General features: G+C 40.6%; 1 protein-coding gene across 1 annotated transcript in view; it reads right to left on the bottom strand.

The window, feature by feature from the left end:
* ENTREP2 (endosomal transmembrane epsin interactor 2) overlaps positions 1-7325 on the bottom strand; it is a gene marked incomplete at its 3' end in the record, with an annotated part of 71741 nt that extends 64416 nt beyond the window's left edge. The window contains exon 1 of the mRNA XM_079318058.1: positions 7053-7325. Within this exon, the coding sequence (XP_079174184.1) occupies positions 7053-7292 (240 nt within the window). The 5' untranslated portion in view covers positions 7293-7325. The remainder of the gene's footprint in view (positions 1-7052) is intronic.
* Positions 7326-15989: the final 8664 nt, after the last annotated feature.

Genomic DNA, 15989 nt, shown 5'->3' with positions numbered 1-15989 from the left:
ACCTTGAACAAATCTGTTTGCAGCAGAATCTGGTTTTGAGAGCATCCATTTGCATAACATTCCTTTAAAGCAATGTGGTTGCTCCCAAAGAGATGAGGTAATGACCACAGCACCTGCTTCTAGAAGAGCAGTTTTATCCAAAGACACCACTGAAATCATTGTACTCCTGTAAGTTACATATTTTCACACAGTTCACACCTTACAGAGTCTCATTATCTCTTCTGCCCTTGGATCCCAGAAGGCACAGGAGTGAGCACAAAAATGAATTGTGAAAGAATAGCTAATTAAGCATGATAATTCACAACTCATTCCTTTAGTAAGTCACAACATACAACTAAAATGAAAGTGTAATAAGTTCAGCAGCTGCAAATAACTGGATTATTGACCTCAGAAATTCCCACTTGCACCAAGTGGTATTTGTGGAAACTCTGTCCAAGTTTCTCAGTAGACTTTACCTGTTCCTCACAGCTAATTGTCATAAGCTCCTGGGCAGTATTTGCTGTCTTTCACAGCAAATGCTCCTCCATTTCCAGCATTAAAAAATGGCTGGAAAGGACAACCAGCACCCAGGAAAAATATTTTATTCCTAAAGAGACTGAGATGTTGAAGTGTATAAAATAGAAGCCTCTCTGAGTCTCTCAGAGAGAGAAAAAAGAATGCAGGGATTGAATTAAAGACAAAAAAAAACCATAGCAGAACACTGCTTGCATTTCTAGATAAAACAGGTAGAACCATTTATGTGAATAGATAGAATTATATGTGTAAATTATGTGTAAGAACTGACACTACTTTTCTACTTTAGAATTATGTTCTGATAGGTGTAGGAAGAATGTTTTAGAATTGTGTTTTTAGCTCACTGGATGATTTATGGATAAAATCCCCTGTATTGGGGTGAGAGAGAAGAGAAGAAATGGAAAGGCAGGAGGGGACCAGGGAGCTGCTGCTGCTTGGGACTCAATGCAGAAATCTTTAGCATGGATTTTAATAGTCTGAACTCTTTGCCTTCAAGATTTATGTATTCCTGCAATAAACAATTTTACAGCAACCAACAACTCATCTCTTTGAAGACCCAGACCCATGAAAAACTCAACAGTGAGGCATACACCTGTCTTTCTGCTACAAAAACAAAAACAAACCAACTAAAAACTGTATGCTGACAACAGGAAGAGACTTACTCAAGGTAATATTTCTATTCTGTAGTCTGGCTGTCTACAGAAAAATAAAGACTTCAGAATACATGTCATTTATAATAATATAGGATTAATAAAAATGATGCTATTTCTTCCCTACAGACTGGACACCTCCTGCTTCTTATCATAATTATCCTTGCTTTAGTCCATTACTCTTTCCTGTAACACAGGAAGTTTTAAAATTAAATTGCTCTTAAGGCTAAGGCAACAGAACATACTCAGAAACAATAAAAGCTGATGTGCCTCATAAAACAAATAATGCTTCCTTCCATGAGCCTGCTCCTTTCTAGTGCACTGGAGACAAAAAAATCTCAAGGTTGTACTTAGCCCCAAATCCTCAGGAAGCTACAAACAGTTATTTTACTTTATTCATGCATAGCTATGCATATTTTATTTTATTTATGCATAGTTCAAATAATTAAAAAGGAACACTGTCATCTTTCTAACTTCCTTGGTCCAGCCATCTGATCTGTTATCATTCCACCAGAATTTGGAAACCACATTCTCACCCAGGAATGTTCTGTTCCAAAGCCCTGCCTGACCACAGACTTCATAAAGCACAGAGGATGCACCCAAGGCTTCTCAGTTCTTATGTTCTACGACTTGTAGGATCATTTCTTGTGCATCAATGCCACAGGTTTTAACTGGCACCTATTAACAGCTTTGTGGGTTTTCTGGGTTGGATGGTTTTGGGTTTTTTGTCTGTCGCACAATACTGTCAGGATGTACAAACCAAGAATATCAATAAAATTGTTAATGATCCATCACCTAGACAAGACACATTGCAATCCTGATGAATTTTATGAAGGTGAGAAGCAAGCCTGTGCAGGTAACATTGATATTTTTTTTGCCAACACTGTACCAGCAACACACATCCCTAGCAGGTTTCCTGAGACACAAAGTTCCAGACAGTTGAATTCTTCCAGAGACTACAGTTCAAAGCCCTGACAAACAGAGAAGGAAAGGGAAAGGGGAAAAAAAATCCATCAAATTGAAGCAAGGAACTTCAAAGTGACTGTCCTAGTGTGCAGATGCATCATCTTTCAGGAATGACATAAGATCTTCAACAACCTCATAGAGAAATCAGTTTCATTTGTTTCCTGGGCCTATTTGATAATCTTCATTAGAGGTCTGGTAAATCTCCCAAAACCTTTTTCTGTGTGGAAATTGACCTACCCGATTCCCAAACCAACAATACAAATTCCTCTAAAAGAAGTCTGAAAGTGAATATTTAGAGATACAGAACACTGTCTGAACCAGCAGCTGCCATCACAGAATAAGAAATTGTCCACAATAAACCAATCATCATTGCTGTGAATCCACGGATTTGAAATCTGCTATCAGAACAATCCTCTGCAGAAAAGGCATCCAGTCACATACTCTCACTCAAACACTGTTTCCTCCAAGAAAATTCTAGGCTGAGCTCTCAGGCTGTGTGTGTTAACCAGGAGACTCAACCAAGCAACCCATTCCATGGATTCTCATATTCCCAGAGAGCATCCAGAGCTCTCACAGAGCACACTCCAAGTTCAATGGACATTTTGGTTTGTATCAAACCACCTGATGACCACACAGCTACAGTTTCATTTATATCTACAGCAGGTAGACGAGGAAGATGCCGTTTGTGTCCTAGACATGAAATTATCATCTCCAAGACAAACAAATAAAAGAGTTACAAGTTGTCGCAGTTCAGTGAACACTGTATCACACACAGGAGTAGTAAAGTTACTTTCTTTCAAGGAGTTTCGCTTCTCCTTCACCTCACACTGTTCACAAGAGGATTCTCATGCAAACTAAGATTCCTTGCCCCAAGGTACAACTATCACTCTATTCCTCCTGACTATCCAGAGACAATCATGGAAAATACAAAAACAGGACAGAACAGGGGAAAGGAGGAAGGGGAAAAAACCCCTTTAACTGAAATAGAGAAGAGAAAAACACAGTTGCTAACAAATCATCCTTGTTGTCATCTCCCCTTCACTTCCACAATGATTCTGAATAGGAACATGCCTGGACAACCCGCTGCATATGAGGAACAGCCAGCGTCACAGACAAGTAGAAGTTTTTGAAAATTAACTCCTTTAAACATCACCTGAGGTTTTTAAACCTAATTTGTACAATGCCATAGATGAATACAGAAAAGGCTCCTACATTCAGCTTTCCCAGTTAATAGCATAGACAAGTATATAACATATTTCCCATTTTCCATAAAAGAAAAGTTGGGTTTGAGTTCACACCAACAATCTCCCTACATGTGTTTCATTTTTCAAAGAACACAAAAAAGCATGTATGTCATGAACCTTGAAAACATTCCACATTAAAGATGCTTTTAAGCCAGAGGAATTGGTCTGCTCTGAACATGGAGCATGGATGAAAAGGCACAATTTAGAAGAAATTTATTGAAAAGGAAAGGCAGCACAAGATCTTCCAGCAACACACTTCCACACAAAAACACTACTACTGCCAAGTAGCTATACATAAAGGAGGAGATAGAAGAATACACAGCAAATACATGCTAAGATTTCTAGTACCAGAGTAATTTTAGAAACCTGGGTAATCTTATGGCTTAATTTACTATTTTATTAATACATTGCTCCACTAGAGAGAACTCTGGTCACTAATTAAGCCTGGTAATTTTCTTAAACTGCTGGGATCAAGACAGGGAGTAGCAGGAAAAGCATCTTTCTGCAAACTTCTAAATAATTTCAAGAAATGGCTTCACAAAGCAAGATTGCTTCACAACCACAGCTCCATCAGCCTGTGCTCTGCTACTGTCCCAACACTGAACATCAGGCACAGTGAGCAGAAGTTTTTCCTTCAACCTGCTCATGTACAGAACCAACACACTACAAACTGGCATATGGTTTGCATTCTAAAGGGCAAATGGGGTACAAAGATTTCCTCATATTCAAGCAACTATGGACCTACAGGAGAGATAATCTTGTCACTGCTTAAACTTCCAGTGACCCACCAGCACAGCCTCAATTTGAGACCTACCCTTCCATGATTAAAATGAGTCTAGTACTCTGTTCTTGATGTTCTTGACAGGGTTAAAAATACCTATGCTCATTTCCCAAATATGAAAAGAATATTTTCTTTTACCCAATTGAAAGAATGTAAAGAAGAAATCACCCTTTTCTCAGGAAACTGCAATGGGAACATGCTGCCAAGCATTTCAGCACACAGATTGCAAGGTCTTGCCAATGACTGCTGCCTATATAGAGAATTAACCAGTACCTGCTTATCCAAATCTCAAATTCCCTTCTGCTCAGTGTGAGGCCAACTCTGATTAATTACCACAAAATTTTCTTAATACAAAATATATGAATATTATCTTCCTAATATGATGCTGTGAAAGATAAACTGTTTAAGGCATGGGATGATGCTTAAATAAGCTCTGAACTCTTCAAAGTTTTGTGGAAATTATGGTGCCCTGTTCTTTAAATAAGCTCTTATTATACTGTCCCTTGATTTGGTTTCAAAAAGAAAGTGAGAAATCAGAACCTTTCCTCGGATTTGATTACAGAACTTTCTGTGAGTCTAATATGCAACCTGATGTATTTTTAATTTTTTTCTACCAGCTAGACTGTTACAAACACTAGGAAATTCTTTTCAGAAACATTTGAAAGACTCTTAACAAATTTTTGCAGATTTCATTTACATTGACAGGGCATTTGGTGTCAAAACCTGATGAAATGTACCAATGCTGAGACTACATTCTCTTTCAGAATGTACATTTCTAATGGCTAAAAACTACAGCATAACACAAATACACACCCCCAATAGATTCAGAATTGCTACTTCAATATCAGACAACTCAGTTATTTACTTCCAAAAAGTGAGGGGGAAGTAGTGTGAATATCTATGTCTGATTTTGGCACCAAATAAAGAGGGGAAGGTTAGCTCTGTTATTTTTCTCTCATATTGCATAGACCCACCTGTAGTTATTTCTTTAATTGTATTTTACAGAAGTGAGCTAAAGACTGTTACTCTTCCACAGAAGTGTTTTTCAGCTGTGAGTGATGACAAATCTAGTGTTTGCTAAATTCACTAAATATTTCAAAGGGCTTTTAAAAAATGCTGTATAATCAACTAACTTCAAAAACTTCTTTAGGGCTCATCATGCTTCAAAAACTGTTCTATTTTATCTTAGTTCTTGAGACTTAGAGGTAAGGATAACAGGTGGAAACTAAGTTTATTCTGATCCTCAGATAGGCCACTTCTAAGGTAGAATTATTTTTTCCAAAAGTAAACTCTTAGTTTAGGAAACAATGTACATCTGCCTTGTTCTGGTAACACAGGGAAATAAGGCATTATAGTCAACAGTCTTGCAATTCTCTGAGCCTTCCACCCGTTCCACCACAGGCTGGAATCACAAGTTTGGTGTCTCTGGTGAGCAACTAACATGCATGAAATCTAAGTGGGAAACACATTTTCTGTGAAATACACTGCACAGAGAGAAGAGTAGAAAGCATCCATGATCAGAAAAGCAGCCTATCTTGGGAAGATAAAAATAACCACCTGAGTGTCTTTGCACACAGAGCACAGGAGGTGGGGGAAAGGTACTATTGGAAAAGTTACTGGAATCCACAAGCAGTTCTGCATCTGAGTTATACTCACTCTGTCAAAGTAAGAAACAAAGGCTGCCTAAGTTGTGTTGGTTTAGTAGCACATTACTATAAAAATAGACAGATTCTGAACCCAAAACTCACACCTCATCACAACAAATAACTGCATATTATCTAGCAGAGGATCAAATCCAATAGAATGACTATTATAACATCAATGCTATTAGTGTAAACTCGTATTTTCAGGAATAGAATAAAATACAACAAAATCAAGAAAGATATCTAAATAATGACTCTTCTGCTCTGAAAGACTCAGAAAAAAATAAAGTAATATTCTGCATAAGAGCATATTAAATACTTTAAGGTTTTTTTAAAATTACACCAGTTCCACCACATGCTCAGAACTAAATAACCCAAAATATTTTATCTAACAAGCACGTTTGAAGTTGAAAACTCTCTGGTCCATTAAAAGAGCTGAAGAGACATAATTGAAACCGGTAATGCATTAAATTAAGTGGAGCAAATCTTCACCAATAACATGGAGCCTGTTAGCAGTGCCCACAGAAATGCCTAATTCCTCCAAAATGTCAAGCTCCATTGCATTGCTTATAAAAAAAAAACTTTCATGGAGCAGTATCACTCCAATGTGTCCATGTGTGTGCACTGTGCCCACACACTGGTGCAGCCACTCATGATCAGCACTAAATGACCACCTGAGTCAGACTATCAACTTCTTTTTTTATTGAGGGGCTAGCAGAACACAATGGAAAGCGAGCAAGGATACGGCAAAGGAATCAGGAGGACCCCGATTTGCGTTCAGCAGGAACAAGCTTTTCCCTGGGAGCAGCATCCTGCCCTGCCCGGCTCAGGTGCCCAAGCCAGGCCTGTCCAGCGCTCTCCTGGGCACAGCTCCTCAATGGAGCCGCGTGTGCACCGTAATCCCGCTGCTGCTGCTCTTCTCCTTCGGTCACCGCCAGCACCGCTCGGCTGCGCTGAATTTGCGGCCGCAGCTCAAGGTGAGCCCGAGTCAGCGCCGATGGAACGGGCAACGCCAGAGGCTCGTTTGCCATCCCAACTTTCAGCCGACGCCGCTGGTACGACCCAATGTACCTTGGCCAGCCCTTCAAGCGGAGCTGGAGGTGCTGCGGGAAGCGCCGCAGCCGCGCTCAGCACGGCGCGGCCGATCGAGGAGCTCTCACCTGCCCGAGGCCCGCGGTCACCGCCCGCCTCCCACCTGCCGGGCGGCCGCGCATCCCCGAGGCACCGGCGGCGCCGCCCGCGCCCCCCGACTCACCGAGAAGCCGGCCCAGAAGGGGCAGGAGTGGCGGACGCGGGCCGAGGTGGTGAGCGCCAGGGCGGCGAAGCTGACGGCCACGATGAGGCATCCGAGCACCATCTGCGTGACCCCCAGGGCCAGCATGGCCCGCGAGCGGGCGCGCTGCTCGCGCAGGCGGGACAGGCTGCGGGACAGCGCGGTGGGGCTGAGGGAGCGCGCCCCGCCGGGGCCCCGCGCCGCCGCGCCGCCCGCCGGCATCCTCGGCGCGGCCCCGCGCCGCCTCCCGCCGCCCCCGCGCTCCGCGGGGCAGCCGCGCGCTGCCGCATGGAGGAGGAGCCGCCCTGCGCCCGGGCCCGGGGCACGGCGGGCGAGGGGCAGCGGCCGCCGCCGCCTCCCGTGCCCGCTGCGGGCGGGGGGAGCCGCGGGGCCGCAGCGCGCGGGCGCGGCTCAGCCCCGGCCGCCGGCGGGGGCGGCCCCGGCTCGGCCCGGCCCCGGCCCCGCTCGCCCGGCTCGCCCCTCAGCCCGGCTCGCCGCCGCTCCCTCGGCTGCCGGGGAGCGCCCGAGCGCCGCCGCTCCGGGAGGGGAGGGAGCGGGGCAGGGCTGAGCGCGGCCAATGGCGGGCGGAGGCTGCGGCCGGAGCGGCGGCGGCCCTGCGGCCCCGGCCCGCCCTGCCCCGGCACCGGCAGCGCCCGGAGGGCAAAGCCCGAAAATCCAGGCTCCCACCTGGGCTTTGTGCACTGGCAGCCTCCCCCCTCGCTCCAGTCCAGCGGCCGAGGACGGGCACGGCTGGGGCTCAGTTGTGTGCAAAAAGCATCTTGAATGGTTTTTATTCTTTAGGGTTTTTTTTTTCTCACAGCAAACCCTAGCCAAATCTCAGGCACAGCATCCCCAGTAGTAGAAACGTATCAAGCTTCTAATTATAAAAACTTCCCCGCCCTGCTGCTGCCAACAGGGTCTTGCATGGTAAGGTTACCCAAAGCACCTAAAGCCACTTTTCTGCAGAAGGGAAATCACAGTGATTAGGTATCAGCTGCAAACAGCTTGGCCTGCTCATGAAAAACACACAAATAGAACTCAAATCCCAGATAATCATCTCACTATACTGCAGAACAGTTTAGGTAGTAAAACTATGCCAAGATTAACGTGTTTGTAGCACCATAATCTGCTAAAACAGTATTTTTTTAAAATACAGGAATTGGTACGTGTAGTCTACATATCTGTAATTCTGTGATGTTCATACAAAAAAAAAAACAAAAAAACCCAACCCGAACATCATATGTACACCAGGCTTAAATCTTTGTATTTGAGGCTCTTCATCTTTTCTTTCAAGAACTTTTCTTAGCATTAAATAGTTTCCTGGGGAGGTAGTAGTGAGAAAGTGTGCCTTGACAGGAAAATGTCAGAAAGTAGGTCCCCTCTTTTTATACAACATCCAGATGTTCTGTAACAGAAGAACACAAACAAGCTTGCTGCTTTCAGCTTAATTCACTGTGTCACAAAACATCACAGGATAAGAGCTGCTGTCACCCCAACATGCTGAAACACTGCTCCAGCACATGTGCAAGCTGTATTTTAATCAAGGACAAAAGCACCTGACAAAACTGTGCTGAAGAAACAGCAGTTTTGCTGGAAGATTTTAGTCAAATGCAGAATTGTACTACATTAATACAGCTCGTAATCAAAAGAAGAGTTAGCTTACAATAGCATAGACTGGGCATGATAACAAATGGGAGTCAGCTAGAAACAAGACACCACTACACATTCCCAACAGATATTCCCACTCTGATGCTGGACAGGTGTGCTACCTCCCACCTGAAAGCCAGAGCAGATAAATGAAGGCAGGTGGGAATAGATGTGGTTACAGATCACACTGGCTTTTTGCTTATGCCAGTTTACACTAAAACTAACTTCCACTTGTATTTATTTAAGTAGAACTATTTGCTGTCCAACATTGGAAACATTACTTCAAAATACCTATTTCAAAGCCAAGGAAGAGTCTGTTTCATTGCTCTGCCAAATAGAGTGAAAGGTTCTAGCAAAAAGAAACAAAACCAAAGCCCAGATGCAAACTGAACCTGTGCAGTCTCCATGATTAAGTAGCTCATTCTCCAACAAGACAGAAATTCTTCAGGTTATTCAACAGCAGGACAATTAGAAACCTTAATAAATACATTTAAAGCTCTATCTGGGTGCTCTCATTCAGGAACAAGATGGCTCTAGGGCTTAGAGAAATTAGGACACATTACACTGGGTGTGAATTTACATCTCACTAACTCCCTATGCTGATACTATTGTATGGATTACATACAAAGCAATTTACCTTCGTTTTCAAGGGCTTTCTAATTTGTACATGAAAAAAAAAAAAAAAAAATCAATCTACATTTGTGGGTAATCCAGAGGAGGATCTGGCACTGCAAATCCACATACTCCTTTTCTGCCCATGAACCCCACGTGTGTGTAAGCTCTCAGGTAGCTGTTTCCAAAATGGCCAGCTAAGGCTAACAGGAGGCAATTATTTTGGCTTCCAGTAGGAACCCACAGGACTTCAGATCACATTTTGTCACTTCAATATTTGTGAGCATTCAGATATAGACAGATACTGTTCAAGATCTGAATTAACTCTGGGTATACTTCTTAGTTTTCTTTGAAGAGTCTTAGTTGCTGGATTTGTTAGAGGAGTATTTGAGAGCAATTTGGGAAGCAGTATTGCCCCTAATTTAAAGGGGTTTTTTTGCTGAAGAGATATTTTTACATTACTTCCATTGGTATATTTCAATGCCAGATCACTGCTCATAACTGTAAGTGGGATGATGTACTCAGACTTCTTCCAGAATTGTAGTCACAAAAGCTTTGGAATAGCTGTGTTTATATGGGAACACTCTAAACGACTAATTTTAAATTTAATAATAATATTAAATAATTTGTGTCCCAAAGGCAGACAGAAGGGCACTACATATCAGACCTTATTATAGTCTGTTAAAACCAGAAGCTGGTGTGATAACGATGCCACTTCCATGGTAACAGCATCAGTACTGTCAGCCTTTGCTGGGTCCCACCAGCTCAGAAAGCAGCTTCATACTCAGGACTGTACTAGTGGATAGAAGTTTGTATTTATTCTACCTCACTTTGCACTGCAGTGAATTTCACCCATCTGTCTCTTCAACTGTTGAGATGAAGCAAATGGCATTTTCAAGTGTGACAGTTGGAAAAGGAGCAAAGAGAAGTAAATTCACAGTTACAGAAAAGCCTCTCTTGCCACTTCCAAGATGCCCTACAGGGTACAGATATGGAGAGCATGCCCAAGGGCCCTGCCACTGCCACTTACACACAGCATGGCTCAAATCTGCATCCCTTGCATGAGCTCATTATTTGAAGCAGCTCCTATTTATGGATGCAGCTCTAAGGACTTACCAAGCACTAACAAACCAGGCTGTCCCACACAATGTGCATCCTAAAGATGTAGTGAAAATTGGTCAAATGAAAGTCCTGAAAAATAAAATGTTAACTTTATCTTCACATACCTACAAAATGAGAAAACCCTACAAAACATATCTCCTTCCATATCCAACCTTCATCATTCATCTTGATATCTTGACTTAAATATATTTATTATTTTCAGATTTAACAAGCATTTTCTCAGCCATTAAGATGCTGTTGCATCCCTATAACACCAGCAGTAGTATTTCCACTTCCTTTGCTTACCCTGTTGATTCCTCAAAGGGAATCAAGTATCCAGACCACAACATCTAGGATAAGTTCAGTTGAAGCATATAATAATTTCTTGGCGTGTATATAAAAAAATTAATTATTTTTTCCCATGGCTACACTTTGCCCTGTTCTAAAAATAACTTGTAAGGCACTCCAACATACTTTATCTGAGTTCACCAGAAACCATCCCCAATATATCTAATTTTTACAGAAGTAATGAAATTGGTTTATGGATATAATTACCTAAATATAAAGTCTGCATCTTTGGCAGAACTGAAGAGGAACTTATTGTCACATGCCAACTTCTAGGCATGTAAGGATATTTGATTCTAAAGGCAACAGAAGCTGGTATTTCAGTCATTTTAAAAGAAATTTACATATTCTAGCACTTGACAGTCAATCTTCCTTTAGTTTACCTTCAAAAAATTGTACTGGGCAGGGACAGAAAGGAGGGCAAGACAGCAAATAATAAAGATTACTTATCTATAAATCACATCCATTTGTAATCATCATCTTGCAGGAAGTATCCTGCTTTACTAGCCTTAGGCTTTGAAAATATAAAAAACCCTTATAGTAGCAGATACCAAAATGTGTGAAAGACAACAAGACAATACATGCCAGTGCCCACCAGTATAAAAAGGGATCCTAGAGTTAAATCTATATACTTAAAACCTTATGGGGCACTGCTATCTTTAGTATTATTTTGCTTCCTGATGATTCAACAATTTTCTTAAAATAGGAACACTGCCTCTGACAGGCTTGTTAATCAATGAACCTCAAAAATAAAAATTCTCTTCCCAACTCTCTACTTTCGTACTAATAAAAGCACCCACTGTGTTTTCATTTGGCAAATCAGATGTATGATGGCACTCCCAGTCCCATCTTTGACAGCAATTTTTCTGTGGAAGTCAATGAAGAGCTCATAAAGCACACCAGTTCTGTGTACAGAAATATCATGAATAAAAATGTTTAAAATTACTGTGAAGATCACCAGACTTTGACTAAGCTCTGCTTCTTTGCTTGAAACCTAAGTGCCTATTTATGAAAGCTTTCCAAAGGATATGTTAAAACCAAGAAAATCTACCTTACAAGCATCAAGAGCCCTGTAATGAACCAATTAATTACTGTTACCCCAGCCAGTCACTGACCTGAAGCAGACAAAGGGAAGCACCTGCCATTACTTTACAGCCATTATTGTGGTTTGTCATGTTTTTACACTGAGGGTAATCACAGATTAGTTGGTTTCACAAAAACAGCATCCTTTAACAACATAATCTCAGCATGGATAAAACCTTTTGTTTTAAATGCTGATGAAATACAGAATGCATTTAGTATCAAACCCAATTGACCTAAATTGAGAAAGGTTAAAAACCCACTACTCTGAGGATAGTCTACCAGATACACAACATTTTTTTCTTTTTTTAAATTCTTACATTTCCTATTTTCCTACTTGAACCTGTGTTTAAGATTTATTTTTTAAGTCAAGCTTACTGTTTATCTGTCCAGGCATTACAAATGAACTTATTCTAACTTCAACACACTGGCTGAAAAAAAGTGGATTTTTTTCTGAGGTAGAACAGAATATTATTCCCTTAAATATGTCTGAAGAGCAGCTATTTTTTTCTGAAATGCATCACCCATGTAGAATATCATACCTGAATAAAATCCTGAGGTATGTGGAGTTCTTAGGTATTATATGGACTCTATTTTTGTAACAAAATGGCAGAAATATACATACATATACACATATATATATACACACTTACTGCAAAAAAACTGAAGTTCAGACAAGTCTTACTGTACAATTTCTGAAAAAAAACCTTCAGTAAGAGAAGTTCTGCATAACTATTTATTATATATTTATGATTCAGCTACAATCAATGTATGGAAAAGCCTTTATAAACTTGTTATCCATATGTACCAAGGATCTTTATTGCTGTAAGTCTAAGTGGCTCATTTATGCACAAAAGTGTAACTTCCCTTTCAGCACAGAAAAATATGGAGCAAGTCAAGAAATTACATTTGTTCTGTGAAAAGCTACTTTTAACTGTCTACTTAAATTGGTATAAAATGCAATATTCCATTTTTGACAGTGTTCTGAATGTTGGATGTGCTTTTTTTTTTTTTTTAACAGCATGTAAAGCTTTCCTAGTTCCTCAAAGTGCTTTTAAAATAGGGCATTCATTCAGCATAGGTGGCACTCTGTAAAACAGATTTTATCTGGTCAGAAAGTACGTGGCCAAGTTTCTATCAGAATTAAGACTCTTGTGTTGAAAGGTACAAAAATAGATCATGGGGCCTATGATACAGCAGATTTCCATTCCAGAAGGAACAGATCACTCCAAACAGGATACTGAATAATCAGTATATACCCTGGTTGTGGTCAGGGCAATGGGACAGACATAGCTGATTTAGAAGGTTCTGTCACTATTCTACAAACATTAAATCTTACCCAAGCAAATGACACTTCTAGAAGAGGATTTCCTCAAAAGGAAAATAAATCTTTCCTATAATTTCCCATACATTGTTTCTTCTGAAAGGCAGGCATTTGTTCTTTTTAAAGGAATACTGCCTTTGCATTTTCCAAAGTAGCTCACTGTTGGCCCTGAGGGGAAATAGAAAACATCCCTCTGGAATATCAGTGATAATGAGCAGTGTATTTTGTGGCTGCCTAGGGAACAGTGCTGGCAGCATCACTCACCACAGTAGTCTGGGGTCTGTGGAAATGACAGGTGGAATGAAAGTCTCTCTTTGGTTTTGGCAATGCTGAGATGAGAAGGATTTAATATGCTGAAGAATTGTATTCCAATGCCAGTCTCTGTTTTCTGGGGTTTTCATGTCTCTAAATGGAATCTTTTTGGTGATAATTTTAAAAATGAACAAACAAAAAAAAATCTTACATTCCTCTTATATTATGGTGGTTGTCAGAGAATAATACAGGGAAATCTGGCAAAAACTATATAGGTGAAATGTAAGCCAAGGATAAAAAATGGTTTGGCAGAGAGAATAATTCCCTGCAGGATTTATAATAAAAACAATAATGCAAAAGCACTGAATAGAGAGGTGTACCAACAGAAAAAGCAATTACTCTAACAGAATATTAGTTACTCTGACAAGTGTTGAAAAACAGACTTACCTCAACTGCCAAAAATCATTAAGCAGATTGTCTCACTACCCTTCAAACAAAAGGATTAGTGAGAAATTTCATTCAGGCTTTGTGCTTCTTTCTCTAAGAACCAGGACAACTAACAAGGTCAGCTTGAGTACCACTAGGATTACCCTTCAGCCAGTATTTTAGCACAATTCTTAATATTTTTTTTTTTTTAAATCTCCCTCTTGTTAAAACATTTTTTCCCAAGGGGCCATTTGATGGTTTGCCAGCCTGCTCAGTGCCCTCTTGTTCACCCTGCAGCAAAAAGCATTAAAAAGCATTAAAAAGCATTGCTCCCCCTGGCACCACCAGAGCCAGGGCCAGAGTTACCTTTGCTCAAACTGGGACCATTTCACACAGCTCCTGCAATAAAGTGATCCTGCTGAAAGGGCACTGGGGCCTGAGTTAGCAACAGCAATTTGGAGGCAATTGCTCAATTACACAGAATATGAGACAGTTGGATTATTATTTCAAGTTTTTCTCTGAGTATTTCAGGCCCCTGGGTAGGAGTCTATGTTGTATTGTGGAAATGAATAATTCAGAAGGGAGTCCCTTAGGAGAACAGCTGTTAGGTAAACACTTCAGGAAAAACCAAGTTTAGTAAAGGCCTTTAAATTATATTTTTCTTCCCCCACTGAAAGCCTAATTATCTCTTAGTAGTTCAGAAGATTTTGTTTCAACCTAACAACCACTTAATGCTCCCTGTTCTCCTGAAATTACTGCCTAAACAGTTTCTGAGTTGTATCACATTGTCTCTAATCATTACAAGGGTGAAATGTTCCTGGGGTTGGAAAAGTAAGCTTCAAAAAATGAGAAACAATGGGGGGAAATCTCCTATTCTGCTTGTGCTTCTTACCCTGATGAATTCTTGTTTTCAGTTCTGAAGGGTTCAGGTGCTTCTCAATCCTTTTCCTTGAGTGATGTTCTGCATTACCAGCTAAAAGGAGGTTGGCACCTGTTGGAAAGTCACCCCTTTAATTCACACAGGACTTGCAGACACTGTCAATAAAATTCATCCCAGGCATTTTGCTGCTCTGGGTCACCACACTTGGTGGCCTCAGAAAATTGTGTCCAATGTGCTTCCTGTCAGGGGAGGCTATGGCTGTGCTCAAGTTGAGGGTTGTTTGTTTTTAAGAGCATTACTGTAAGTGTTCTGCTCCTATTAAAGATAAGGAACATTTTTATTTTAAATGGAGAGATAGATAAAATAATAAGGCAGGACTGAAATAAAACTATTCTGGCATATAAATGTTAAATAATGTTTCTAATATGATCTGTGCAACTGAAGGGCAATTACAGTTCTCCACTCCCTCTCCAGATAGCTACTGGAACAATATATAATTTTTAATGAGATTTTACAGCATTCTGTAATATTTTCTTACATCTGTATATTATGAGCTACTTTGCTTTCTGCTGTGTGTGTATACAAACCTATTTTTTACATTTATATTTTCAGCTGATTGCTGGTAAGTATAGAATTAAATACATAGCCTAGACCACTGTGGAAATTGCTTATAAGCCTCAGGTGTTATCCTGCATGAAAGTAAACTAAATTAAACTAAAATCTACACTAGAGTCATACTTTTGGAGAGACAAATCATCCAAAATAGATATCTGCTCTGTGTAATTCAGAGCTTGGGCAAATTTCAAGTCTTCCCTTTCATTATCAGACTGCAAAGGGAAGGATGTCTGTCAAGGTACTCTCAAAGAGCCTACCACAGTTTTTTTTTCTTCAGAAACCCATCAAAATGGTTTCTTTGATCTAACTCTCAGGAAAATTCTAATTTAAAGAACCAGAGAACTGTGACTTAACAAGTTTTGCACTCATTTTAAGAATTACTTCACCTTGCCCACTTCCTCTTGCCATTTTCCTCTATGAAAATTATTCTAACCTCATTCTTTTTTCTCTGCCTCATATCAGCTCAATGATAAATAGACTTAATAGGCCTCACAAATCACAAATAGACAGGTGGTGCAGTGATGGACTTGCCATTAGCTGCATTAGCACAATGTGTTTTGGGAATTTCAAGAAGGTATAAGCACATTGAGCAATTACAGGTTATTTCAATAAATCACAGAGAATTTTATTTAATTAA

Source organism: Erithacus rubecula (genome assembly GCF_903797595.1).
Source record: "Erithacus rubecula genome assembly, chromosome: 14".
Lineage (NCBI taxonomy): Eukaryota > Metazoa > Chordata > Aves > Passeriformes > Muscicapidae > Erithacus > Erithacus rubecula.
The sequence above is the reverse complement of the archived record's forward strand: the minus strand, read 5'-3'. Positions and strand labels throughout refer to the sequence as shown.